The 27,497-nt window shown below is 40.3% G+C and overlaps 2 protein-coding genes across 4 annotated transcripts; one reads left to right on the top strand and one right to left on the bottom strand.

The window, feature by feature from the left end:
* Positions 1 to 3,960: 3,960 nt before the first annotated feature.
* On the bottom strand, positions 3,961 to 12,836 carry ppil3 (peptidylprolyl isomerase (cyclophilin)-like 3). The gene is made up of 6 exons (XM_061259329.1): positions 12,700 to 12,836; positions 12,331 to 12,405; positions 12,165 to 12,258; positions 8,545 to 8,612; positions 4,491 to 4,609; positions 3,961 to 4,227 (listed from the first exon to the last, which is right to left on the bottom strand). The coding sequence occupies exons 1-6, from the start codon at positions 12,700 to 12,702 to the stop codon at positions 4,101 to 4,103; spliced, it is 486 nt and encodes a 161-aa protein (XP_061115313.1). The 5' UTR covers positions 12,703 to 12,836; the 3' UTR covers positions 3,961 to 4,100.
* Positions 12,837 to 13,077: 241 nt separating this feature from the next.
* entr1 (endosome associated trafficking regulator 1) lies at positions 13,078 to 25,595 on the top strand. 3 transcript variants are annotated; one of them, XM_061259326.1, is made up of 8 exons: positions 13,079 to 13,262; positions 14,475 to 14,599; positions 16,161 to 16,583; positions 19,067 to 19,140; positions 19,368 to 19,479; positions 20,248 to 20,310; positions 22,683 to 22,822; positions 25,281 to 25,595. In XM_061259326.1, the coding sequence occupies exons 1-8, from the start codon at positions 13,217 to 13,219 to the stop codon at positions 25,372 to 25,374; spliced, it is 1,077 nt and encodes a 358-aa protein (XP_061115310.1). In that variant the 5' UTR covers positions 13,079 to 13,216; the 3' UTR covers positions 25,375 to 25,595. The 3 variants fall into 3 exon arrangements, with proteins under 3 accessions (XP_061115312.1, XP_061115310.1, XP_061115311.1); XM_061259327.1 differs by having other exon boundaries at positions 13,122 to 13,262; positions 14,522 to 14,599; XM_061259328.1 differs by lacking the exons at positions 22,683 to 22,822; positions 25,281 to 25,595 and adding an exon at positions 20,730 to 20,842 and having other exon boundaries at positions 13,078 to 13,262.
* The last annotated feature ends 1,902 nt before the right edge of the window (positions 25,596 to 27,497 follow it).

Genomic DNA, 27,497 nt, shown 5'->3' with positions numbered 1-27,497 from the left:
CAGTAAGCCATAGAAAATGTTTAGCTTTTATTCACTGTAAGACCGTAGACTTGCATCTTATCTAGATGATTGTTTAAACACCTAAAAGTTGGTACAGAAGGGGAACTATCTCCATGTTTCATTAAGACAACCTCAAATAAAACGATTATTGACTGATATCATTTTTTAGTAACTCAGGGGTATTCAACATCAGTTCGGGGGACCCCTGGGTGTGCTGGGTTTCATTCCAAACACAATTACAATCCCAGACTTTTAACATGCAGTTCATTTTTCTTGATTGTGCTTTTCAAGTTTAGAGGGATTATTTATCTTCTCAAGCCACATTATGTCAGTAATAGCTATTCTTACCATGAAGTTTAGAAGTCCCATGTTCACATTGTACTTACGAACAACTGCAGAGGTTACAAAATGATTTACCAGATCAAGTTAAAGCATGAGGTGAATCAAAATTGGTGAATGCATGGACTTATGGCCACTAGAACTAACAATTTGATAGTTAATGCAGAGTTCAAAGACAGAGCATATGATAACAAGCCAAACCTGCACTGTGTTAATAAGGTAAAAAAAAAAAAGAATTGAAACAACCTATTGATTTCCTTCAGTCCTGAATTTCATTTGCATTGATAAAAAGTTTGCCTTTTTTATGCAGTTGTTTTCAACATAGCACAAGCACAATGTGAATATAGGACTTTTATACTTGGCATGCATAGCTATTTCTAACAATGTGGCTTAAGAGGGTAAATAATCCCTCAGAAATATAACATGAAAGACACTGGCATCGACGTAAAATTAATGTTCAGAAATCTATTAAAAAATTATAAGTGGTGAGATCTGCTTTGTTATGCACGGTCTACGTTGTTTAGGAAAAAGCTTTCATAAACACTCAAGAGTATGATTACATGCATGTCTTACATACGTCTTCTACTTGACCACGGTTATGCATGACCTCTATTGCCTAGCTGTCATTGCCATTGTTTTACAAATGGGTTTAGTGAAAACCAGTTCTCAGCAAGTTGAGTTAACTCCAGTTAGTTATTCATTAACATTTTCGGAAGGCTGTAAGCATTTTAGTTTTGAACACCTTTTATGGATATTGCACTATAAACAGCACACCAGACCTGGTATCCTTCCCAACAGTGGACCAGGGGAAGGTACCTGAGATCATGTCATGCAGTTCTGTAATGTTTTTCTGAACAGAGGGAGAGAACAGCCTGAGGACTGGTTACAACCAGCTACAGTAATGTGCTGCCGTTCAATAATGAATGGCAGGTGTTAGGTAGTTGTCAGGGGGGGGCGTCAGTATAATCCAACATCTTGCCAAGCAACAAGATTCTTCATAAAATAAGAAATTTGGAAACGACTTTGTCTTTGAGGATACAATTGGTTTATATGTTGGCCTAGGTAGTTTACACTGGTGTATATGCACGTTTTAACTAGAGCAAACTGGCTAGAAAACGTATGTGATGTTGAGTAGCATGAATTTAATGTCATTTAAGGTTTTCCTACCATCATAAATCAATAGAAAACAAACTGACTTCAAGGGTTAACAAAATGTCTCACACATGATCGCACTTCACAATCACAGACATGCATTTACATTTTTGCCATACTATGCAGGGTTTCCATCCATCCATCCATCATCTTAACCCGCTTATCCTGAACAGGGTCGCAGGGCGCTGGAGCCTATCCCAGCATACATTGGTGAAAGGCAGGAATACACCCTGGACAGGTCGCCAGTCCATCGCAGGGCACACACCATTCACTCACACACTCATACCCACGGGCAATTTAGACTCTCCAATCAGCCTAACCTGCATGTCTTTGGATTGTGGGAGGAAACCGGAGTACCCGGAGGAAACCCACGCGAACATGGGGAGAACATGCAAACTCCGCACAGAGAGGCCCCGGCCGAACCCAGGACCTCCTTGCTGTGAGGCGGCAGTGCTACCCGTGCCGCCGCTATGCAGGAATTTCACCTTGAAAATATTGTAAAACAAACACAAACATCCTCAGTCCGAACACTGAGTTCACCTCTGCCCAATAGCCAGCTTCTGCACTTTTTAAAATTTGTTCTAAAAACTCCTTGGGCCACTTCTGGGCCACTTCTGGGCATGGGCCTTTTTTGTTTTTGTACTGTATCTGAAAAGCATGTGTCCAAGACACTGAGCACGTTCTATGATCCAAAAGAAGGAGGGCAAGAGGAGTCTTGTAAACATTGTCAAACAAATTGTTAAATGTCAGTTTCTATGAAGCTAAATATTTTCATAACACTACTCCTAACGAGAACACGGTTGATTAGAGCTATTGTAGCTAACATTACCTAACCTAGCAAGCGATAAACTATCACATTAGCTGTTCTGAAGATTTATTGAAATTAACCTTTGTGTTAATGGCCTTTGCAAGACCAATATGGAGTATGTTGGGACAATGTTGTAGCACAATCTTACCTAGCAAGCTGTATAATGAAGACAAATATTTGGCAACAACGTTCATGCATATCTTGCAATGTATCCTTGCTAGCAACTCTAGTTTTGTAGAATTGCAATGTGGCTAATAGCTAGCCAGCTAAAGCCTGGCATTCTGACATTAAGAACAGTAACGACAAGCTAACGCCAGATGTTGCTCTCACTCCCTGTGGTCATGTTTTTATTGTTTTAATGTTTATTACAGCCATGCCACAACACTTGAACTTGCATTCACTTGGTAATAATTTAAGATCAATGCTTAAACTATGTCATTAACAACATGTGTTCTTAAAAGACTACTTTGGTATTTTTAAACCGGATCTTAGCGGTTTAGGGTTAAGAAGAGGGGGAGGAATAGCTTTAAATGCAACCGGATGTTTACTGAAACAAAATTGGCTTTACATGTGTCGAGGAAAATGAATAAATAAGAGTTCAGAAGGAGTGCTGTGATAAGGCACTCTTTAGTACATACAGCATGGAGCATGGTGCATTCTCTGAAACAAAGCAGCAAGCTCTCTGATATTAGTACTCCATATGCTTATCACTTTCTACATTCTAGCCATGTGCATATTCGTCATGTTCCTGCCAAAATCAAATCTTGTGTCCGAGTCACTAAACGGGCACGGAATGTGGAGAAGATCAGAAAAATAGTCACAATAATACCATCTGTAATACTAATATATTCATTGGAGCTGACTATATACCACATAAGGAACTTAAATACACTGGCAGAACCAATTTTGAGGCTGTTCTGTAAATAGTTGGTTGGCTCCCTTGTTCCTCTGCCAGTTCTAGCCTATGCCTTTCCCCCTGTGACTTCCATATGGATTGGCACCATGCCAAGTTTTTCTTTAGAAATAAAAGCTAGTCTTTGTAAGACAGTTCCTGTTTATCTACAACCTTCGCCGCTGTGCTGAAAGGACTCTCGCCATCCACCCAGAGGTGGGCTCGTGCTGCTTCAGCGAGTGACAACTAAGTGACAGACAACTGATGCTAAAGGGTTAACTCGCTTTACTGACTTTGCGCCGGCTTGCTTTTCATATATGCTGTATTCTTTGACATGATAATGATGTTTAACTGTCTAATGAGGTTTGTGGTATTAAAATGTCGTTGTTGCATACTGCAATTCCATTGTCTTTTTTGGACACCTTGTAGAACTACCAGACCAGTGCAGCAATTTTAGCGAGCTTCTTTCGCAACGTGCAGAGAAATGTCGGACATATTTTGCGTTATCCGATCGGCTCTTCTCATCGGCTTTTATAGTGAGCTCCGTTCAAAACATTTAGAGGGAATATTCGCTGATAATGATGACGCCCGCCTGACGTATATTCCCCACATAAGTGGAGCCTAGTGTAAGTACACAGAGGTATATTCCCCACATAAGTGGCACCCTGTGTAAATCAAGGTATTTCCCTCACAACTGGCTCCGTTACCTCAATGTGATTGTGTTGTTAAGATACCACAGTAAAATACCAAGAACATGTCACTTTCAAAGTTAGGAACATATATAATAGTAATATTTTATTAAAATTATTATTATTATTATTTTTTGTAATACATTTTTGGCATTATATTTGGAATGTTATTCCTTCACTCCAAATGCTGGACCGTCCTTGCAGAAACATGTTTTCTAGTCTAGCCAGCAAATGGGTTGGCATGGAGGGTCACGTCCTTTATGTGGACATCAGTCAAAGGCCGAAACGTCTTCTCGTTAACAGGGAGTTTCTCCAGTTCATCAAGCGTCTCCAAGCCATCTATAATCCTAAAAGGACATACAAGGTCAATTTTGTCATTTTTCAGATTTGCATATGAACAACATTCCACATCCTGTGGGCCACAGTGTCTGCAGGTATTTGCTCTTACCATCCGCCACACGATTTCACCAATTTGCTTATTATCTGAACCAAAGAGGTAAAATAATGAATTCAATCAGGTGGTGTAGCACACGGTAGGAGAGAATACCTGCATCCTGCAGCCCGCAGGAGTTGAACTGCGTTAGACATTTGAATAATCTTGATTACTTACTTTCCAAAAACAGTGTATTTCATATCCAGATGGGGCTGCTTGCCATAGGTGAAGAAAAACTGGGAAGCATTGGTGTTGGGGCCATTGTTTGCCATGGAAACCACGCCTCGAACATTATGCTGTTGAAACACACAGAATGATAATAAAAAATTTGGGCATCTCTGGTCAAAAAGCCTTTTACAATTAATATCTTGGTGAACAGATGCAGTTAAACATGAGACCTTTCTGCTAATTTTAAAGCAAGATTGCTTTTTATTTTCATTTTTTACGGTTTATAAATCATAAAAAAGGAAAAGGGCCCAGTGCAAAAGTTTGGGAACCCTTTTGTATTATTCTTTGTTACTTTTTAAAAAGATGATTACTAAGGCCCAGACATAGGTGATTTCTGAAGTAACTCTATGCCTTCTAAAGTATCCAACTGCAGAAACATTATTAGAAAATAAAAGACGAATGGAACAGTTGAAGTCAATGCAGGGTCTGGAAGACTAACAAACTGTTCAGATAGGGTGGCCTGAGACCTGGTGAGAAATGCTCAGAAGAACCCACACATCACTGCAAAAGAGCTGCAAAAAAAGAGTAGCTGTAACAGGTCTAGCTGTTCACAGGACAACAATACAATGTACTTTAAACAACAAAGACACACATGGCAGGCTTGCCAGAAAGAAGCCTTTCGTACCTCAACAAAATTAAGCATTTAAAAAATATATAAAATAAAAAATATCGTCAAGCCAGAAAGAATGTGACAAATAGCTTGCATTATGGATGTGACGCAAAAAGACAGGTATTTTGGGGAGACCATACACTTTTATACACAATTATGAAGTTTCAGAAAACTCTGTCTAATGCAGAAAGTTTGATATCCATGTAATGTAGGAGGCTTGGCTGAGCATAAAAATATCAATTTAGAAAATATTGATATCTTCGTCTTGATTTTTATGAGGAGATATCAGTGTTATGGTGACGCCATAAAAAAGTTTAATTTGGAAGTTTATTTTTTCCCCAATTGGAGAGCAGCAATATAGAGGCCATTTAACCTTTATTTATGCATGGTAAGTTGACAGAACGCATGCTCTTCTGCAGCAATGCCCTGTTAATGCCCCCCTAAGTAGTCGCCTAATGTGCATGTCTTTGTACTGTGGGAGGAAACCAGAGTACCTGGAGAAAACCCACAGACACTGGGAGAACATACAAACTCCACAGACACAGGGAGAACATACAAACTCCACACAGATAAGGGAGAACATGCAAACTCCACACAGACACAGAGAGAACAGGCAAACTCCACACAGACACAGAGAGAACAGGCAAACTCCACACAGACACAGAGAGAACAGGCAAACTCCACACAGACACGGGGAGAACATGCAAACTCCACACAGACACAGGGAGAACATACAAACTCCACACAGATAAGGGAGAACATGCAAACTCAAAACAGACACGGAAGGAACATACAAACGCCACAGAGATAAGGGGAGAACATACAAATGCCACAGAGACAAGGGGAGAACAGGCAAACTCCACACAGACACGGGGAGAACATGCAAACTCCACACAGACACAGGGTGAACATGCAAACTCCACACAGACACGGGGTGAACATGCAAACTCCACACAGAAAGGCCCAGTAATAAGAATCAGAAGGCAACATTACAATTTGCAAAGAAGTACAGAGATAAGCCACAAAAGTTCTGGAACAAAGTTTTATGGACTGATGAGACCAAGATTAACCTGCCAAAGTGATGGAAAGGCCGAAGTGTGGAGAAAGAAGGGATCTGCTCATGATCCAAAACATACAAGCTTATTTGTGAAGCAAGGTGGAGGAAGTGTCATGGCTTGGGCTTGCATGGCTGCTTCTGCAGTGGGCTCACTAATCTTTATTGATGATGTAACTCATGATGGTAGCAGCAGAATGAATTCAGAAATCTATAAAAAGATTTGGTCTGCCAACTTATCGAGAAATGTGTCCAAACTAATTGGGAGGAACTTCATCATGCAGCAAGGCAATGACCCAAAACACACTGCCAACACAACAAAGGACTTCATTAGGGAGAAAAAGTGGAAAGTTTTAGACTAGCAGTTTATCACATGAAACTTCCACATAATAACAATGACTGTCCACAACACGTTAATTTCCGGTTAAACTGATATTTGAAACACAATAATCATGATTTCCGGAAATAAAATTTTCAGTTGTCCTCCCTACAATGTTTAATTCATCGCCTAAAAAGTGCCAATGATAAAAAGTATCAAAAAGAAAATGTATTTATATCTATTTTTTCATTACATACAGTGCATCCGGAAAGTATTCACAGCGCTTCACTTTTCCCACATTTTGTTATGTTACAGCCTTATTCCAAAATGGAATAAATGCATTTTTTTCCTCAGAATTCTACACACTACACACTAATGACAACATAAAAGAGGTATTTTTGAAATTTTTGCAAATTTATTAAAAATAAAAAACTAAGAAATCACATGTACATAAGTATTCACAGCCTTTGCCATGAAGCTCAAAATTGAGCTCAGGTGCATCCTGTTTCCACTGAACCTTGAGATGTTTCTACAGCTTAATTGGAGTCCACCTGTGGTAAATTCAGTTGATTGGACATGATTTGGAAAGGCACACACCTGTCTATATAAGGTCCCACAGTTGACAGTGCATGTCGGAGCACAAACCAAGCATGAAGTCAAAAGGAATTGTCTGTAGACCTCCGAGACAGGATTGTCTCGAGGCACAAATCTGGGGAAGGGTACAGAAAAATTTCTGCTGCTTTGAAGGTCCCAATGAGCACAGTGGCCTCCATCATCTGTAAATGGAAGAAGTTCAGAACCACCAGGACTCTTCCTAGAGCTGGCCGCCCGTCTAAACTGAGCAATCGGGGGAGAAGGGCCTTAGTCAGGGAGGTGACCAAGAACCCGATGGTCACTCTGTTAGAGCTCCAGCGTTCCTCTGTGGGGAGAGGAGAACCTTCCAGAAGGACAACCATCTCTGCAGCAATCCACCAATCAGGCCTGTATGGTAGAGTGGCCAGACGGAAGCCACTCCTTAGTAAAAGGCACATGGCAGCCCGCCTGGAGTTTGCCAAAAGGTACCTGAAAGACTCTCAGACCATGAGAAACAAAATTCTCTGGTCTGATGAGACACAGATTGAACTCTTTGGCGTGAATGCCAGGCGTCATGTTTGGAGGAAACCAGGCACCGCTCATCACCCGGCCAATACCATCCCTACAGTGAAGCATGGTGGTGGAAGCATCATGCTGTGGGGATGTTTTTCAGCGGCAGGAACTGGATGAAAGACAGGTATTTCCTGGATGAAAACCTGCTCCAGAGCACTCTTGACCTCAGACTGGGGCGACGGTTCATCTTTCAGCAGGATAACGACCCTAAGCACACAGCCAAGATATCAAAGGAGTGGCTTCAGGACAACTCTGTGAATGTCCTTGAGTGGCCCAGCCAGAGCCCAGACTTGAATCCGATTGAACATCTCTGGAGAGATCTGAAAATGGCTGTGCACCGACGCTCCCCATCCAACCTAATGGAGCTTGAGAGGTGCTGCAAAAAGGAATGGGCAAAACTGCCCAAAGATAGGTTTGCCAAGCTTGTGGCATCATATTCAAAAAGACTTGAGGTGCATCAACAAATAATTGAGCAAAGGCTGTGAATACTTATGTACATGTGATTTCTTAGCTTTTTATTTTTAATAAATTTGCAAAAAAATAATAATAAAAAAAATAAAAAAATAAAAAAACTTCTTTCATGTTGTCATTATGGGGTGTTGTGTGTAGAATTATGAGGACAAAAATGAATTTATTCCATTTTGGAATAAGGCTGTAACATAACAAAATGTGGGAAAAGTGAAGCGCTGTGAATACTTTCCGGATGCACTGTAAAACTTTCAGCAAAAGCCATTTTCCATTTTGAATGCTTCAGCACAATATCTAGATTTTATTACACAATAAATATGTGCCTCTTATGCCATCTTAAATTGTTATTGAGCATCTTCTTCCAGCAGATGTATTTTTAAACGCAGTGCCCCAGAGACATACTTGCCTTAAGATGTTCATTGAATTCATCGTCAAATTTTCTGCCCCAGACACTTGTCCCTCCTTTTCCTGTACCTAAATGTAGAAATACATTTTGTTATTAGTAAGAAGCCTGTCATAAGAACGTACAAAGACAAAACTCCTAACTTTGAAGGACAGAATAATATTTAATTATGAAAATACTGTTCAACTTACAAAAGAAGCCAGACCAAACTAGGGTTTTACCTGTACTGTATGTAATAGAAGATAAACTACAGTATTTCTGAAGATTATATTCATATATTCAAACTCATCTGAGAAGTAGTTTACAGAGTGAAGAATAATCTTGAAAATCTCTTGGGTTTGACTGGTCACTGTAATTTGTCACATTCATTTGTATTGTACACTGCATGGGTGTATAGTATAAGCATGCATAAGTGATGCACATGTACAAAAGGTCAACATGTTTTGAGACAACCATCTTGAGGCCATTCTGGGTAAACTGCATAATAGAGAAGATCTTTATGTACATTAGGAAATGTAAAAACATGGTGCTGTACTGGAGATGGAAGACATGAAAATGTTCCCAAAGCATGACAAACAGACCAAATTCAATACAAATGCAATAGCCATACTATTTCTTTCACATGGCCAAAGCAGGGGCAACAGTTGATAATTGCATTGTTTTACCAACCAACAGTAATTCCAGTGTCCAAGCAACAGGAACCAGCTGCACAAAATGGTGCCAGCTGCACAAATCTCTAGACCTGGTTCAGCAGGTATGACTACCCAAGCGGTAGCCATATAAATAAATCTTATTCTGTGTTCTGCCTTTATTTTCAGTAATTGAGAAAAGTAAGATAAATACAATGCAAAGGTGGCATGTTACATTACATTACATTACATTATTGGCATTTGGCAGACGCTCTTATCCAGAGCGACGTACAACAAAGTGCATACCCATAACCAGGGATAAGTTCGCTGAAAGACCCTAGAGGTAAGTACAATTTCAACTGCTACCTGTACAACAAAGATAAGGACAAGGGCCATTTTTTTTTTTTTTTTTTTTGAACAAACAAACAAACAGAGCAAAAGTCACCAAAGTTAACTATCCAAACACTGCTTACCTAGCCAACTAAAATACTGATACACAAGTCACAGAGACAACAATTAAGGTTCACAGGGAGGTAGGGAGGGATGGGGAGAGGTGCTGTTTGAAGAGGTGTGTCTTCAGCTTGCGCTTGAAGGTGGGGAGGGATTCTATAGTTCTGACCTCAACGGGGAGTTCGTTCCACCACCGTGGAGCCAGAACAGACAGTAGTCGTGAGCGTGAGGTGGAGGTTCTGAGAGGGGGAGGTGCCAAGCGGCCTGTGGAGGCTGAACGAAGAGGTCTGGCAGGGGTGTAGGGTCTGATGATTTTTTGCAGATAAGCTGGGGAAGACCCTTTAACTGCTTGGAAGGCTAGCACCAATGTTTTGAATTTGATGCGAGCCATGACAGGCAGCCAGTGGAGGGAAGTAAGCAGGGGGGTGACGTGTGAGTATTTGGGAAGGTTGAAGACCAGACGAGCTGCTGCATTCTGGATGAGTTGGAGGGGTCTGATGGCAGACGCTGGGAGGCCAGCCAAGAGGGAATTGCAGTAGTCCAGGCGGGACAGAACCATCGCTTGGACCAGGAGCTGGGTCGAGTAGGGGGTGAGAAAGGGGCGGATTCTCCGTATGTTGTATAGGAACCAATAACTATAAGATTTAATATTCTAAAAGAGCCCATGAAAGTGTTGAAGGACATGAAATGTGAAAATATGTTTAACTTCTTATTCCCCATTATACAAAGGTCTGGGTGAATGCTTGATTCCAACTGGATGCAACTAACGACTATTTTGACAGTCAAATAATCTATCGATTACTGAAACTAATATTTGACTATTTGGATTATGAATCGCACAATTACTAAATGCTTCTTATTTAGTCATCAGCCTTTAAATTTAGCTTGAGGTTGTCCGTAAGTATTTGGACAGTGGTACAATTTCCGTTCTTTTGCCTCTGTGCCCCAGCACAGTGGATTTGAAATGGAACAATGAGGTAAAAGTGCAGACTGCATATTTAGATCGGGTGATCCGCGTAGGAATTACATCCTCTGCTACATACTCGCTCCATTTTAGCGGACCGAAAGTAATTTGACTTCTCAGCTGTTTATCAATAGTGCATTCAATCACTTCCTTGGTGCAGGTATAAGAAAGCCTTCAGTATCTAGTCTTGATTCTAGGCTTCTGATTGCTATTGGATCAACTGTTTGGAACATCATAAAGAAGAAAGAGAGCGTTGGTGAACTCAGTAATTGCAAAGGGACTGGCGGGCCAAGGAAGACCTCCACAGCTGATGACAGAATAATTCTCTCCATAATAAAAAACCCCTGTCTGACTGAGAAACACTCTTCAGGAGTTAAGGTGTGGCTTTCTCAATGACCACTGTCTGCAGAAGACTTCATGAACAGAAATACAGTGGCTACACAGAAAGATGCAAACCACTGGTTAGGCATACAAAAACAGGATGACCAGGCCACAGTTCGCCAAGAAGTACTTAAAAGAGCAACCACAGTTCTGGAAAAAGGTCTTGTGGACAGATGAGATGAACAGTAACTTACATCAGAGTGATGGCAAGTAAGTATGGAAAGTATGGAGGAGAGAAGCAACTGCCCAAGATCCAAAGCATACCACCTCATCTGTGAAACACGGTGGTGGGGGTGTTATGGTCTGGGCAAGTATGGCTGCAGAAGGTACAGGCTCACTTATCTTCTGCTTCTGCTGATTGCTCAGTTTCTGCTGATGATAGCAGCAAAATGAATTCTGAAGTGTATAGACACATCGTATCTGCTCATGTTCCAAATACACTAAAGCAACAAAGGAGTTTTTCAAAGCCAAAAAACGGTCAGTTCTTGAGTGGCCAATTCAATCACCCCATCTGAACCCAGCTGAGCATGCCTTTCATATGCTGAAGAGAAAAGGGGACTAGCCCCGAAACAAGCATGAGCTAAAAAAGGCTGCAATAGATGCCTGGCAGAGCATCACCAGAGAAGACACCCAGCAACTGGTGTTGTTCATGAATCACAGTGAAATGGCACCACTGTCCAAATATTTACGGACCGCAATGTCTATAGCAAAAACAAAAAAATTCACTCTACCGCTACCTTAGGAAGGCACTGTGTAACTGAAAAGGCAACTGAATTACTGGTAACCATAGCATGTTTACTCTATTAACCAAAATGGCAAAAGAGTAACCATAGCATGTTTACTCTATTAACCAAAATGGCAAAAGTAAACCTATAACCTAAAGTTTAACTTGATCACCTACAAACATAACATCTCCATGGTGCATTTAAAGTCCAATTTCATAAAATGCCCATACCTGCTTGCTGTATCTACCGACCCAGTTAACCCCCATCATGCAATGTACACATCATAACCTGCCATACATCTGTCCCCCCTCTTCATACAATAAGCTAACGATACCACACACAGCAAAACAGTTATCAAACGTCGTAGTTCCGAATGAAAAGTGCATTCAAATGTCAGAGGAAACTCAACCTGGACGCAAATTGCTTTTAACACAAAATAAAGTGTGACGACTTAACTTAGCGAATTTGCATTACCTGTGGGGTCCCCCGTTTGCACCATGAAGCCTTTGATGTTCCGGTGAAAAATGCAGCCATTGTAGAATCCGCTGGCACACAAGGCGAGGAAATTCTGCAAAATTGGATGTTACAGATACTGTACAAAGAAACATACTTTGAATAACAGCCCATACATGACCCTCACCTCGCACGTCTTGGGAGTCTTTTCGCAGAAAAGCTCAATTTTCACATCTCCCAGGTCTGTGTGCAAAGTAACTGCCTGGGAAAAGAAAACCGTGCAAACAGATCAAAATGAGATAGCCGGTTAGCTGGTTGTCTAGCAATGGGCATGATTTATTTATAGAAGGTTATACAAACTTGCATTCTAGTTTTATCTAGCCACCTAGATATGTTAAACGAAAGGGGTAATTAGCTAACGTTATTTGGCGGATTCCAATCGTTATCACAGTAAGGCTCAAGAACATTAAATAGTGATTATACTAGAGTTATATAGTAAACGATACATATCCTGATTTCAAAGTAAATGTTAAATTATTATTTTTATTTATTTTACCATTCTCCACAACACAATTGACGAAAACAATAACAGTGAATGCCAGTCAAGAGAACCGCGTGGACATAGAAAACGGTTTAACTTCCAGTGTAATCCAAAATAAAGAATTTCAAAATAAAGGCGCAATATTTTTTTTTCCATTTACTGTAGAGAAAAGCTGAAATCAAAATTCACATTTTCCTCAATTAAGTCAATTCTTCGTAACTATAAGAACACGTCTTACTGCGTACGTATATTCAAATATATATATAAAATTGTAATACTTATTTTCCATCGGTTTCGAGGAAAATTTGATTTCACGAGTCCAGTCCACACTCCGGATCAGTTGGTGGCGGTAATGTTCAGAGAGGAGGATATATTCACTTTTCTGTTATGACCCATCGTTAAACACTACTAAAGAAGAAAAGGAACTCTGTATGCCAGTCTCACACACGTCTGTAAAGTCACGGATACTGATGCGTTTTTCTTCACGGAAGGGAATGAGTAAACATACGAATTAAAAAGTAAAAGTTCCAGAATGGCGAAACGCACAAGCTCGAGGAAAATTCTAATAATTGAAGATGGTATGTTAGGCTACATCATTCAGACCCAAATGCATTACAGTACAGTGAGAAGTGATGCTCTTCAAGAGTTTCTAGGACTGTGGGAGTTTGGTGTACATGACATTTATGGCCTAATGGGAGGCCAATGCATTTTTTTTACATTTTAAACGTTTATTAGCTACAAGTTGATCACTATCCAATGTGTGCCCACTCTTATCATTTGGCAAGTGCATGCGCAATGCATGTAGCGTTATTATAAAACTTATTACCGCGAAGAATCCCTGACTTCACTTGTTTACATTCTGGACAGATGTGCCTGCAAGCGAATCGCTACCTTCGTTTTCGTCGCAGCACTTTCGGCCCGCGCTATCGTAAAAATGTCTCCTTTCCGTAGAGTGCTTGACCCGAATGTAGACGTCGACACGGCGGCAATCACAATGCAATCCGTAAGTATTTGGACAGTGACACATTTTTTTTTCTCTATACTCCACAAACAACCAGTTGAAATAAAGCAATCACTTAACATCCATATTGGATGAACCATTTAGAAATTACAGCCCTTTTTAGACATAGACCCCGCATTTTAGGGGATCAAAAGTAATTGAACAAACGAACACCAACTTAAATCATAGGGATAGGCATTTTCAGACTTTTCTTGGTTTGGTTAACTGGCGACATTTACAGAGTGAAAACAACAAGAAAATGTGTCACTGTGCAAATACTTACTGACTACACAGTATACCCATGGTTCAGTGGGGATTGCTAAGGGCTGACCTATCAGCCATTTTCTTCTTGCCTTACAATGTTCATAAATCCCTGTTTTCCTGTATTGGCACATGATTCCAACCAATAAACTCAGCAACAGCTTTGTTTAATCTTATAACACTTATAACACTTATAACACTTAGAACAAGCTGTCTGGACTGTTTGTACGCTGGTGGAAGGGATGGCTACCCTGAACAGGGTGGATAGAGATTCTGCTGGTTGTGGTTTCTGTGGGGTTGGTTAGATAGGTATAGTTGCTGATAAAAAGGATATATAAAATATATAGATCCTCTGAGACCGTGCTATATAGATCCTCTCCTTACCCTTTTCTCTCCATCTGAGGTTGTGAAGCTCATGGGTCAACCTGAACAATTTCATATTGTTATTGTTTTTATATTGTCATTTTATATTATCAGCACATACTATACTTGTCATACTGCCTGGTAATGACTGTTGTGCTTTATTCAGGTGAACATGAAGAAGATCCAGATGATCTAAATCCTTTTTCCTTCAAGGAGTTTGTCCGAAGCAAGAACCTGTCTTCCGTCTGTAGTGGAGCTGTAGAAGAACAGAGAAGCCATCAGGCACTGAAGGTGGAGAATATTACATCACACATTTTTTTTTGCACAGAAACAGAGGGGTCTCTAGAATGTAGGCATTTTACAGGCTTATGTTTCCTATTTTTCTTCAGTTTTCCCTTCAGGCAGTCTTGGTGTATTAAGATGAGTGAGACAGCATTTTAGACATGGTATCCTGCATGGTTTAATGCAGGGTCTAAATATGTTCTAAAATGACTGGCAGTTTGGAGGGATAGCACTTTAATCTGATTATCTTTTAGTGAGTTCATTTGTAATAACTATACAGAATGCAGTGAACACAAAATTAGTAAATCCTCTCAGATCCTCCCACTGTCTTTCTAGTAGACATGGCAAGGTTGGTCCCGATTAAAAATGATTTTCTATTTGAACAACAACTCTATTGGAAAATCAAGGGAACTAATATGGGAGCTACAATGGCACCTGACTATGCAAACTTATACCTTGGGTAAGTTGAATATCGTAATTTCTCTGAGCATTTGCTTTTGTGGCGAAGATATAGCTCATGAAGCTACTGTATAATCATTTGACCATTGTCAAAAAAACCTTCTTCAGTCATTTTAAAGACTACTTTTTCTCCTTTGAGTGGCACGATTAGAGATATTACATCAACATTTTTTAGGATCTTTCTCTTCTTGTTTATTCAAGAGGTCAGAACCTGTGGGATAAATTGGTTCTTGCTGACACGTTTGTAGAGAAGGCTCATACCGGCACCCTTGATCCAGCAATTGTCACTTTTTTGTCCAAGATGTTGTTTGTCTCTACTACAGACCTTACAAACACTTTACTCATCCCTTTACATTAAAGAAATATAAGATTCAACAATTGATAACATGTTAATCTACCCTTACGATTTATATCTTTGGATGCTTTTGTCCTTTATTTTTCTGTTGACAAAACATCCCGCCCTTTACACAAAATAATTATTGAGCATAGTAGTGTCTTAACTTGACAAGATTAAAAAAATCTCCTATATTTCAACACTTCAAACAGACAAGTCATAGCATCTCAGATTTTCTATTGCTTAATTCAACTATACTGCATGTATACATTTGCCAGTTACTGGCAAATACTTTCTCAAGTATTTGTCGGATTTTTTTTGTAATTCTCTGTAATTACCAATAAGCAATTGGTAAATAGTTGATTGACTTTGTCAATGTAATTATTTCTAAAAACTGTTTAATACCTTGATGAATATTGTCTTCCAGCTTGAGATGACACACCCAAATTGACACCTCTATTTAAGTGCTCGTCAGTGGTCTGAGTGAGACCCAAACATTTGTTCACTTAGTTTATTTAAATTTTTATGCTTATTTTTTAGCACTTTTTTCTTTTTGTACACACTTGTGTTTAGCAATGTGTGACCTGTGATAAATCAGTGCCTTCACTGATTAACGGATGTATTTGTTATTGCAGTGTGTGACTAGCATTTCCTTAGCTCTGTTCTTAGCTCTACACACCTGCAGTAGTACCTAATTTCCTTTGTGATGACTGAGCGCAACAACGTTTTCTTGTTTTTGTACACCAAATAATAAAGAAGCAAATTTTTGCCTTTCAGAAAACTGGAAGTGAAAGTGTACAGGTGGATGAGGAAGTCTATTCCTCTCTGAAGCACTGTGCCCCTACCCTACTAGATCCCTTCCTTATTGACTCTGCACCATTCCAAAAGTCCCCTGGCGACGAGAGAACGGAATGGAGAGAGAGCTATGAGCCATCAAGCATTCAGGAAACACATGAATTTGAACTGTGTGAGACCATGGATAGTAAATGTACTGACCCACCATGTGTATCCACTGAGGAAGGGAGGGACACAACAATTTTGGCACAGGTATTACAGGTAGACCGAGAATACTTCCAAGACGCCTGTGAACCCAAGAGGAGCCTCACTGCTCATGCCAGAGACCAGGAGACGCCAATAGATGACATCTCTTGCCAGACCAAGCAATGTAGTACAACGACTGGGAGCAGGGACCAACAAAAGGTGATTGATTTGAATATTATAGCGTGTTTTTTGAGCACAATATCAAAATAATATGCTTTATATTCTCTTTTGTTGAAAAATTATTTGAGTCCTCGGACACGCTATAAGTCTGGGCTGAGTACAGCATTATCTGGATCTGTAACTTTTCGACCAACTGTGTTATCTGTATCTGTATCCGTGTCTGTATCCGTATCCATGTCTGTATCCGTGTTCATGTCCGTGTCCGCATCTGTGCCTATGTCTCTGTCCTTATTCAGAAGTGTGTGGCTTAACCCAGAAGTGGGCCAAGTTTTGTCCGGAAGATGTTTGATAAGTCCCAACATTTAGTAGGATTTAGTAGGAGACTAAACTCCTTGTGGCCTTGCTGGTGGACATAGCTAGCACAACACCTGGGGCCTCATTTATAACCATTGCGTATGCCAGAAAAAGGGCTTGTAATTTGCGTACGCCATTTTCTAAGCATGAATTGGGATTTATATATATATTTTTTTAATTTACGAGGAAATTGGCGTACGTTTGTGGAAACTTTGGTTCCATGCATACGCACATTATGGAGGCAGAGGGAAATAGCGCCTCTGCAGTAGTGAAATAGAGAAAATACACTCACCGAGCACTTTATTACACCTAGTTATTCTTGCGATTTTCTAATCAGCCAATTGTGTGGCAGCAGTGCAATGCATACAATCATGTAGATACGGGTCAGGAGCTTCAGTTAATGTTCACATCAACCATCATAATGGGGAAAATGCAACAAGAAACGCCTTGTTAATGAGACACGTCAGAGGAGAATTGCCAGACTGATCAAATCTGACAGGAAGGTGACAGTCAGATTATAGCCTAATTGCCCAATTAAAGATTCACATTTACATTGACATCGCGCAGTGTAACCTCACATTTACAGCAGTCTGTAGGCTAGTTAAATTCCTGTAGTTTACGTTCAGGCATGCTGATGGATCGCGTGTCATTTTTAAAAATGCATCGGTTAAAATAAGAATTCTTCATGTTTTAATCCCTCTGCCCTATGGCTTATGATTGCTTGTCTTGAAATCTGTAAATATGCTGTTGTTAAGAATTTTCTGACGCAGTTGTGCACTCCGTTGGGAGTGCAATATTTGCCTGATATAATATGATAACACTGAGTCTATTTTACCACATTTATAGTGCATCCGCAAAGTATTCACAGCACTTCACTTTTCCCACATTTTGTTATGTTAAAGCCTTATTCCAAAATGGAATAAATTCATTTTCTTCCTCAAAATTCTACGCACAACAACCCATAATGACAACATGAAATAAGTTTTGCAAATTTATTAAAAAGAAAAAACTAAGAAATCACATGTACATAAGTATTCACAGCCTTTGCTCAATACTTTATTGATGCACCTTTGGCAGCAATTACAGCCTCAAGTCTTTTTGAATATGATGCCACAAGCTTGGCACACCTATCTTTGGGCAGTTTCGCCCATTCCTCTTTGCATCACCTCTCAAGCTCCATCAGGTTGGATGGGGAGCGTCGGTGCACAGCCATTTTCAGATCTCTCCAGAGATGTTCAATCGGATTCAAGTCTGGGCTCTGGCTGGGCCACTCATCTCCTTTGATATCGTGGCTGTGTGGTTAGGGTCGTTGTCCTGCTGAAAGATGAACCGTCGCCCCAGTCTGAGGTCAAGAGCGCTCTGGAGTAGGTTTTCATCCAGGATGTCTCTGTACATTGCTGCATTCATCTTTCCCTCAATCCTGACTAGTCTCCCAGTTCCTGCCACTGAAAAACATCCCCACAGCATGGTATGGTATTGGCCAGGTGATGAGCGGTGCCTGGTTTCCTCCAAACATGACGGCTGGCATTCACGCCAAAGAGTTCAATCTTTGTCTCATCAGACCAGAGGATTTTGTTTCTCATGGTCTGAGAGTCCTTCAGGTGCCTTTTGGCAAACTCCAGGCGGGCTGCCATGTGCCTTTTACTAAGGAGTGGCTTCCGTCTGGCCACTCTACCATACAGGCCTGATTGGTGGATTGCTGCAGAGATGGTTGTCCTTCTGGAAGGTTCTCTTCTCCTCACAGAGGAATGCTGGAGCTCTGACAGAGTGACCAATCAGGTTCTTGGTCACCTCCCTGACTAGGGCCCTTCTCCCACGATTGCTCAGTTTAGACGGGCGGCCAGCTCTAGGAAGAGTTCTGGTGGTTCCGAACTTCTTCCATTTACGGATGATGGAGGACACTGTGCTCATTGCTTCTCATTCACCCATTCATACACACACCAATGGCGATTGGCTGCCATGCAAGGCAACCAACCAGCTCACCATGGTGGGATCGAACCGGCAACCCTCCGATTGCCAGGCGACTGCCAGACTCTTACCGCCTGAGCCAATGCTAATGCTGCCAATGTGTTCCCTGATATAAAATGTATTTCCACTTTAAACTAATTGTATGAATATAATGTTTTCACTCAACAGCTAATATCTTTTCATTTGTGTTCATACTTCAGCTCAGAGAGGAGAATGCACAGCTTAGGAATCATGTTAAGGAGCTGCTGAAGAAGTCTCAGTCTGATGATCAAAGGTCGGTGGAATGAGGCAAGCCAAGTATGAGTAAATATTTGGCCGTCTATTTGGAATAATTACTTGGGTGACAAGAGAGGCATCTGAGTTGAATGAGTGGCAGCAGTGTTGCCTCTCACTCAAGTAATGCATCTAATCTGTATCTTGAACAACATTTAAACAGGTGAGCTAACAAAGCAACATTCATAATTACTAAAAGCAAAAGTCCAATGTGTCTATGGCCAACAGGATCAAAGACCTGAAAGAGCAGCTGCATGAACAGAAGGCGAAGGAGGAGAGAGAGGCCCTGGCACTGGAGACCATGGTGCAGTCTGTGGAACAGAACCTGCAGAAAATGACCGTATGTACTTGTATGCCTCTCCAACCAAGCAATGGAGCTGTAAACCAAAGATGTGAACCAAAAAATGTTTTTATGGACAATATGCTTTACAGACAAGCAAGCACTGAGAGAGAGCTTAGTTCTTCTGAATGGTGGCTTAGACAATTACATTTTTAAAATGAATAACAATGACTGACTTGGGGCGTTTTATTATATGGGTGAAAATTTGTTTAGTTTTCATACTTTATTGAAATTTGGGTTGATTGTTCAATGCTTTTACACCATATAAATGACACACCATCTGTCGAAGCAGGATATAAACTAATTTGACATTTTGCATGGAAAATCTTTTCAACAGTCCTTGCTTGTGAACTTTTACCTTGAAGTAACCCCCTAGAAGAATTTAAAAGCGAAAATCCATATGTTCCCTTACATGAAAAACTAGATGAAAATTGGATTTTACACCTGAGAATTTATTGGAGTTGGCACTTTAATAATTTCCTTTGGCATTTTCTGGTCTTTAGATATTTTTAGAAACGAAGAGGGCCCATGAGAGGCCAGGTTTCAAATGCTGAAGTACCAAAATTCTCTGGCACCAAATGAAAAAATTGGTCCAAATGAAAAAAACCAATTTTTTCCTTTACCTTAAATCTAGCAAAATCCCTGATGTAGGGTCATGTTTCCAGATTTTCACTCTGATAATAGCCTCACTTGTGAGAACATAGTCACAATTAAACATTTAAATTAAACATTAATCATTGTTTTCTTGCTTTATTTTAACCCCCCCAGAAACGAGCTGTGAAAGCTGAAACCAATGCCTCAAAACTTAAGGAAGAACTTCTTCAGCTGCAGGTATATATTTTTCTGCTGTAATCAATTTTGAATAGTTTCAACAATTTCTGTGGTTGTTTCTGAGACATTACACATTAAGCATATTGCACTGAGGATGACCAAATAAAATTATGATTGGAAGGAAATGAGGAAGGCCGACTTTATGTATATATGCATATACAGTGGGCTCCAGAATTATATGTGCACATAGGGTGCTGTAATATAAAAAAATAATAGTTATTGGCATAAGCTTTATTTTACAACATGAATAAATAGTGAGCTTCATAAATGATTCAATGGAATCAAACCAGAGTTTGTGATAAGGTTGAAAACGCATTTGGAAGGATTTTTGTCCATTCCTCCATCCAGAACTTTTCAGAATTATTGATATCCTTGGGATACTTCGAGAGTTCAGACCACAGGTTTTTCATGGAATTTAGGTCAAGAGACTGAGACGGCCATTTTGATGGATGTTGTCCTGCTGTACAATCTACCTATGACCATGTCTCAGCTTCCTCATGATGGCAACCAGATTTTCAGCCAAGATTTCCTGGTACTTTGTTGAATTCATTGTTCCATTGTTTGTAAATACTGCCCCTGGACCACTGGCAGCAAATCGTCTCCAAAACATCAATGACCCACCGCCATATTTGCCAATAGGTGTTTTCCGAAAAATTAGATGACTAAATAAAAAACATTGAATCATGAGAGTAAATGTATTGGAAGTATATTGTTTTCCTGTATGTTTAAACATAAAATATAGATCATTATCCATGTTGTTATTTTATAGAGCCTTTTTTCTAAATTTTTATTAAGGGTGCCAATAATTCTGGAGCCCACTGTATTTGGACAGCTGGTACAATTTATTTTGCCTCTGTAGTCCAGCATAGGGATGCCACTGAATAATCAACGATGATTTGCTGTTAAGAATTTGATCGATCAAATTTAATAATTTGGGGTATATAAATTGTGTTGTGTTTTGGTGAAGTTCAGTTATAATTCAATTTCTACACAAGGTGGCGCACTGCCAGCTGCCAGCTGTTTTGCCATAGGTAGCAGTTGCTAAGAATGGCTTTATATGTTTTCTTGACAATTAATTGATGATTGTTTATTAATGTTAGCATTAATGTTAAAGTTCAAGTATGGACTCTACTAAAGTAATCCAGGAAGACTGAAACAGAATCCAGTGAGCAAATTAAGTAGAACTAAATGTAAAGTTCTACACATGGGAAATAAAAATATAGGGCAGGATTACTTTATGGGGGGTACAAAATTGTATAGCGCTCAAGTTGAAAAATACTTGGGGGTCATAGTTGACCAAACCCTTTCGGGTTTTAGTCAATGTGCGGTAGCAGTAAAAAAGGTCAATAGGATGCTAGGATACATTGCCAGGAGTATTAAGTACAAGTACAAGAAAGTTATACTCACCTTATACAATACTCTTGTTAGATCACACTTGGAGTACTGTGTGCAGCTCTGGAGACCGCACTATAAGAAAGATATAGAGGCACTGGAAAAGATTCAGGCAACCAGATTGATTCCATGTATAAAAGAAAAGAGTTTTGAGGATAGACTTAGGATGCTTAATCTCTTTATGCTAATCAATGCTTATTAAAAGGAAGCTTAGGGGAGATTTGATTGAGGCTTTTAAATTCATTAAACAAAGGGAATTATAGGGGATTCTTCAGGGTGAGTTTGGTTAGCAGAACCAGAGGGCACAAATGGAAAATGGAGAAATTCCGTACAGATGTTAGGCAGTATTTTGTTCACACAGCGAGTGGTCAATGTGTGGAATAGCTTGCCGGTACACGGTAGTGGAGGCAGAGACATTGGGAGTTTTCAAGACCAGGCTTGATATAGTGTTGGATTTTATTTAGCTTTTAGGCCGTAGGTAAACTTAGGGGTAGGAAAAGGGGAGCATTGCTGGGCTGAATGGCCTGTTCGTCATTACCTTACGTTATATTATGTTATATATGTGGTATTTACTTCTGGAAACAGACGTTGCAGCCTGAAAAGCAAGCTATCATGATGAAAAAGGACACACTGCTGCCCCCTACTGTTGGAACTTGGCAAATATTGACGGCAGCTATGGATTAGAGTGCTCACATTTGGCACCTGGTGGTGGTTGTGTGAACAACAAGTAAGTTACTGTGGAGAAACCAGAAAATATATGCTCATTTGCTGGCACATCTCCCGAGCCAGTGCCAAATGAAATACAAAACCACTGTGAATGAGTCTCCACAGGACGACATTCATATAAACCGCTTATATCAGCAGAATATCTCCACTGGTGTCGTTTCAAAGCCCATTTGTAGGACATTTAACTTGCGCTTTAGAACCACAACTCATGTTATGTTGTAAAATACTTCAAAGCCAAAATGTTCTTTTCTCAGGACCAATTGGAAGTGTACCGCAGTGGAAATGAGAGACTCCGAGCTGCGGAAACAACTGCTTTGAACACCATGAAACAAAATGCTCAGGTTGCATCAGAATATCTCAGCAAAGCTGCCAACAATGCACAGATGTCTATCAGGTGAATTGCAAATGGCTTATTTCCAAAATGGTTGTAAATAGGTGAAGAATTTGCCCTGTGTCCAGGCTGTGCTGTACAGTAACCGTTGTGAGCTCGGTGTCATTGATGGGACCCCAACTCACTACCATGATTAGCCTTAGACTGTAATGGCACTTATGTATAGATATTGTTACTTAGGTGTTATTGTTTTTATTGGCTGTTGTATTGTTGTATTCTAGCTGCCAACTGTGGTGTGCTAGTTTGAAAGTTTGTACTCTTCAAGGGTTCTGATTTTCTGTATGTTTACACGAGGACTCAGAACTGTACTGTCCTCTCAGGTCCTCTTAGCACTTGTTCTTGTGTTTGATTTGCACTTTGTTGTACGTCGCTCTGGATAAGAGCGTCTGCTAAATGCCATGTAATGTAATGTTGGCATGGTTCTGCTTGAGATCTGATCAGCTGAATTAGGCTATGACTGGTGTAGGTGTCGGTTCATAAAATAATGTACAGTGATTGTTTGGGACAAAGTCATATATTTTTTTATTGATCTGGCTTTATGCTCCACAATTTGTATATAATTTGTAATCAAACAATTCACAAGGTTAAAGTACACACATTCTCAGTTTTTATTTAAGGGTATTTTTATATATTTTGTTTTTACCATGTAGAAATTGCAGCAGTTTTTATACGTAGTCCCCCATTTCACGGCACTTTTATGATTGGGACAAATGGCCTTACAGGTTTTTCTGATGAGTCAGGTGTGTTCAGTTGCTTCTGTAGTGCTTAGAGAACTTTCAGAATCTAGTCTTCATTCTAGGCTTTTGATTGGCTTTTCTGCCTGAAGTCCAGTTGATGAAAGTCAGTGAAGCCATTGTGAGGCTGGGAAATAAAAGAAAAACACACTCAAACCTTAGGTGTACAAAAATCAAGTGTTTGGAATATCATAAGAAGAAAGAGAGCCCTAGTGAGCTCAGTAATCGCAAAGGGCCTGGTAGGCCAAGGAGGGCCTCTACAGGTGATGATCCAGACAGGCATGGCTGTGTCAGTGACTTCTGTCCACAGACGATTCAACCAACCAAACTACAATGGCTACACTGAAAGATGCAAACCAAAACAGAATGACCAGATTACAGTTGGCTATCTAAAAGAGCCTGCAGAGTTATGGGGAAAATGTCTTTTGGACAGATAAGACAGAAATCAGAGTTTTAAAAACAGCAGAGTGTAGAGGCCAAAAGGAACTCCCCAAGACATTATGGATTTCTTATTGCCCTGAGTAGAGATTTCCACTGGGGCAGCTGTTTTATTCAGGAGATTATACAGACTGTAGTTGCTAAATTCATTTTTCTCTTATTTACATATTATTTGCATGTTGTAAATGTAATGCATTTTATGTGTGATGTAGCCAATATGAATCATTTGGTCCATTCTAGCTGTTAAAAATGTAAACTAAATGGTGAGAAATTGGTTAATGTCTCTTTCAGAAAGCATATGCAGTTGAATAAGAAAAAGAGCAATGGAGCTGCACAGTTTTTTAAACTAAAGTTTCCCCTCATACATGCAAACATTGGAAGCTACAAGTGTCAAAATGACAATTTACAGTGCTGGTTTCATCTTTCAGAGTGGCTTCGACAATGTGATGTCTAATGTTGTAAATCTGACTTCTCCTTTTCCTGGGGATTTGGAATTTCATGCAGGAATGGTCACAAAAGAGGCCTGGGTTTTACAGTTTATGGAGCTGGGTTTAGACACTTGGGGTCAGTGTGCTTCGCCATGGGTTTAAACCTCTAGACCACAGGTCTGCATACCAACTTGAGCAGATATCCAAAGCTGTGGACTAAGATTTAGCTATTCCAGTTGAACTGGAGATATGTGGTATAGAGGTTTAAACCTGTGGTTTCCAGCAAAGCACAGGTAGGTGGAGGTTTTTGGTTTTGGATATCTAGTTTCGTGAAAAAAATCCTTTTACCCACTATATTTCAATTTATTTGGTACAAAGTTTGTTTAGTAATCCGTGTTTTCCTTTGCTGATTCAAGTACTTTTCCTTTAATAAATGGCAACAAGCCACATTTTTTCTCTCTCTCTCTCTCTCTCTCTCTCTCTCTCTCTCTCTCTCTCTCTCTCTCTCTCTCTCTCTCTCTCTCTCTCTGCCTCTCCCTCTCTCTCCCTCTCTCCCTCCTCTCTCCCTCCTCTCCCCGTTTTTGTGTCTGTTCATCACTGGTGCCGGGGCCTTGGCATCACAGAGGCCATATCGATGACGAACTTTATGAACACGCAAAAGTTTGTTTGGGACTTTCCACATTTTTAGGTGATTTTCACCTCCCCTGTGGAATGGCCGAGTTCAAGACATGTATCTGAAGCTCGTGAGAAATAATATATGGGGGATGAAAACTTTCTATAAAGTAATCATTTTATTTTTTTTATTTTTTGTTCAGTACCTGATGTAATGAGAATACCTGCCTTTCTTGTTTCTCTTCACAGGCAGTTGCTCTCAGAAGCAGAGACACTCAGTCTGGTTTCAAAGATGCTGTGTTCCATGGATAAGATATCTCGGATGGACCCTGAGGACTGCTGATCTCAACTAAAGCTCAGCGAGTGTTTTTAGGTTATTTTAAACGATATACTGAACGGAATTCAGCCGATGTCAATTCAGCAACTGACTGAATATGAGCAGGCAAACTAATTCAGTAATCATATGGTGATTTAACATTCATTTGATTGACACAACAAAGAGAAACTTTTCACACGTGTAACCCAAAGTTGAGCCCTTAAAATAAAAGTTCTGTGCTTACCATCCTTCATGTACTTTAAAGGCAGTGAATAATGAATGGTAAATGGCACTACCTCGTCACTGTGGCTGCTGTTACATCTACCCGAGCCCCCCATTCTCTGAAACTAGTGCAAAAGGTTTTTTAACATACATGGGCTTTACCTACATTTTTACCCAGCTGGCTCATCCTATTGAGCCACTGTTTAAAGGAGTAACTTGGTGGTTGAATGTGACAATTGCCAGTTGTCTTTAGGCAACAACAAAACAAATGTGCATAATTTTTTATTATTCAGTCTGGGTGTGGTCCATTAGCTATGATTGTCAGACCGTGCTCCCACTATCCACACATTGTTTGCTCCATAATGTCACCTTATGAAAGCACTCTAAATGAAGCTAACGTTGAGCATTGTCTTGCCTGGAGGCCAGTGGCGCAACTATGGGTCACGAGTTATAGGGGAGGGATAAGGAGAGTCGTTATCCTCGTGTGATGCACTTTGAGGAGAACATTCTCAATCGGTTGAAAATAGTGTAATACGGGGTGTCTCGGTGGCGCAGCCTGCAGAGCACTGACCGCATGCTCATTGTGAGCCGCGACGTCAACGGTTCGAATCCGACCGTCTGACAATTTGTTGCATGTCTTTCCCTCTCTCTCGCCCCCATTCTTCCTGTCTCTATATACTGTCCAATAAAGCTGAAAAAGGCCTAAAGAATATCTTAAAAAAAAAAAAAGAAAGAAAGAAAATAGGGTAATACATTTAAAACGCTTACTTCTCCAAAACTAAAGAACGGACATACAGTCAGGTCCATAAATATTGGGACAGACACAATTCTCCTCTCTTTGGCTCTATACACCACCACAATGGATTTGAAATGAAACGAACAAGATGTGCTTTAACTGCAGACTTACAGCTTTAATTTGAGGGCATTTACATCCAAATCAGGTGAACGGTGTAGGAATTACAACAGTTTGTATATGTGCCTCCCACTTTTTAAGGGACCAAAAGTAATGGGACAAACTAACAATCATAAATCAAACTTTCACTTTTTAATACTTGGTTGCAAATCCTTTGCAGTCAATTACAGCCTGAAGTCTGGAACGCATAGACATCACCAGACGCTGGGTTTCATCCCTGGTGATGCTCTGCCAGGCCTCTACTGCAACTGTCTTCAGTTCCTGCTTGTTCTTGGGGCATTTTCCCTTCAGTTTTGTCTTCAGCAAGTGAAATGCATGTTCAATCGGATTCAGGTCAGGTGATTGACTTGGCCATTGCATAACATTCCACTTCTTTGCCTTAAAAAACTCTTTGGTTGCTTTCGCAGTATGCTTCGGGTCATTGTCCATCTGCACTGTGAAGCGCCGTCCAATGAGTTCTGAAGCATTTGGCTGAATATGAGCAGATAATATTGCCTGAAACACTTCAGAATTCATCCTGCTGCTTTTGTCAGCAGTCACATCATCAATAAATGCAAGGGAACCAGTTCCATTGGCAGCCATCCAAGCCCACGCCATGACACTACCACCACCCATGCTTCACTGATGAGGTGGTATGTTTTGGATCATGAGCAGTTCCTTTCCTTCTCCATACTCTTCTCTTCCCATCATTCTGGTACAAGTTGATCTTTGTCTCATCTGTCCATAGTATGTTGTTCCAGAACTGTAAAGGCTTTTTTAGATGTTGTTTGGCAAACTCTAATCTGGTCTTCCTGTTTTTGAGGCTCACCAATGGTTTACATCTTGTGGTGAACCCTCTGTATTCACTCTGGTGAAGTCTTCTCTTGATTGTTGACTTTGACACACATACACCTACCTCCTGGAGAGTGTTCTTGATCTGGCCAACTGTTGTGAAGGGGTTTTTCTTCACCAGGGAAATAATTCTTCTGTCATCCACCACAGTTGTTTTCAGTGGTCTTCCGGGTCTTTTGGGGTT

Source organism: Conger conger, chromosome 11 (assembly GCF_963514075.1).
Source record: "Conger conger chromosome 11, fConCon1.1, whole genome shotgun sequence".
In the NCBI taxonomy this organism is placed as follows: domain Eukaryota; kingdom Metazoa; phylum Chordata; class Actinopteri; order Anguilliformes; family Congridae; genus Conger; species Conger conger.
Note: the sequence above shows the minus strand (reverse complement) of the source record. Positions and strands in the feature narration are given on the sequence as shown.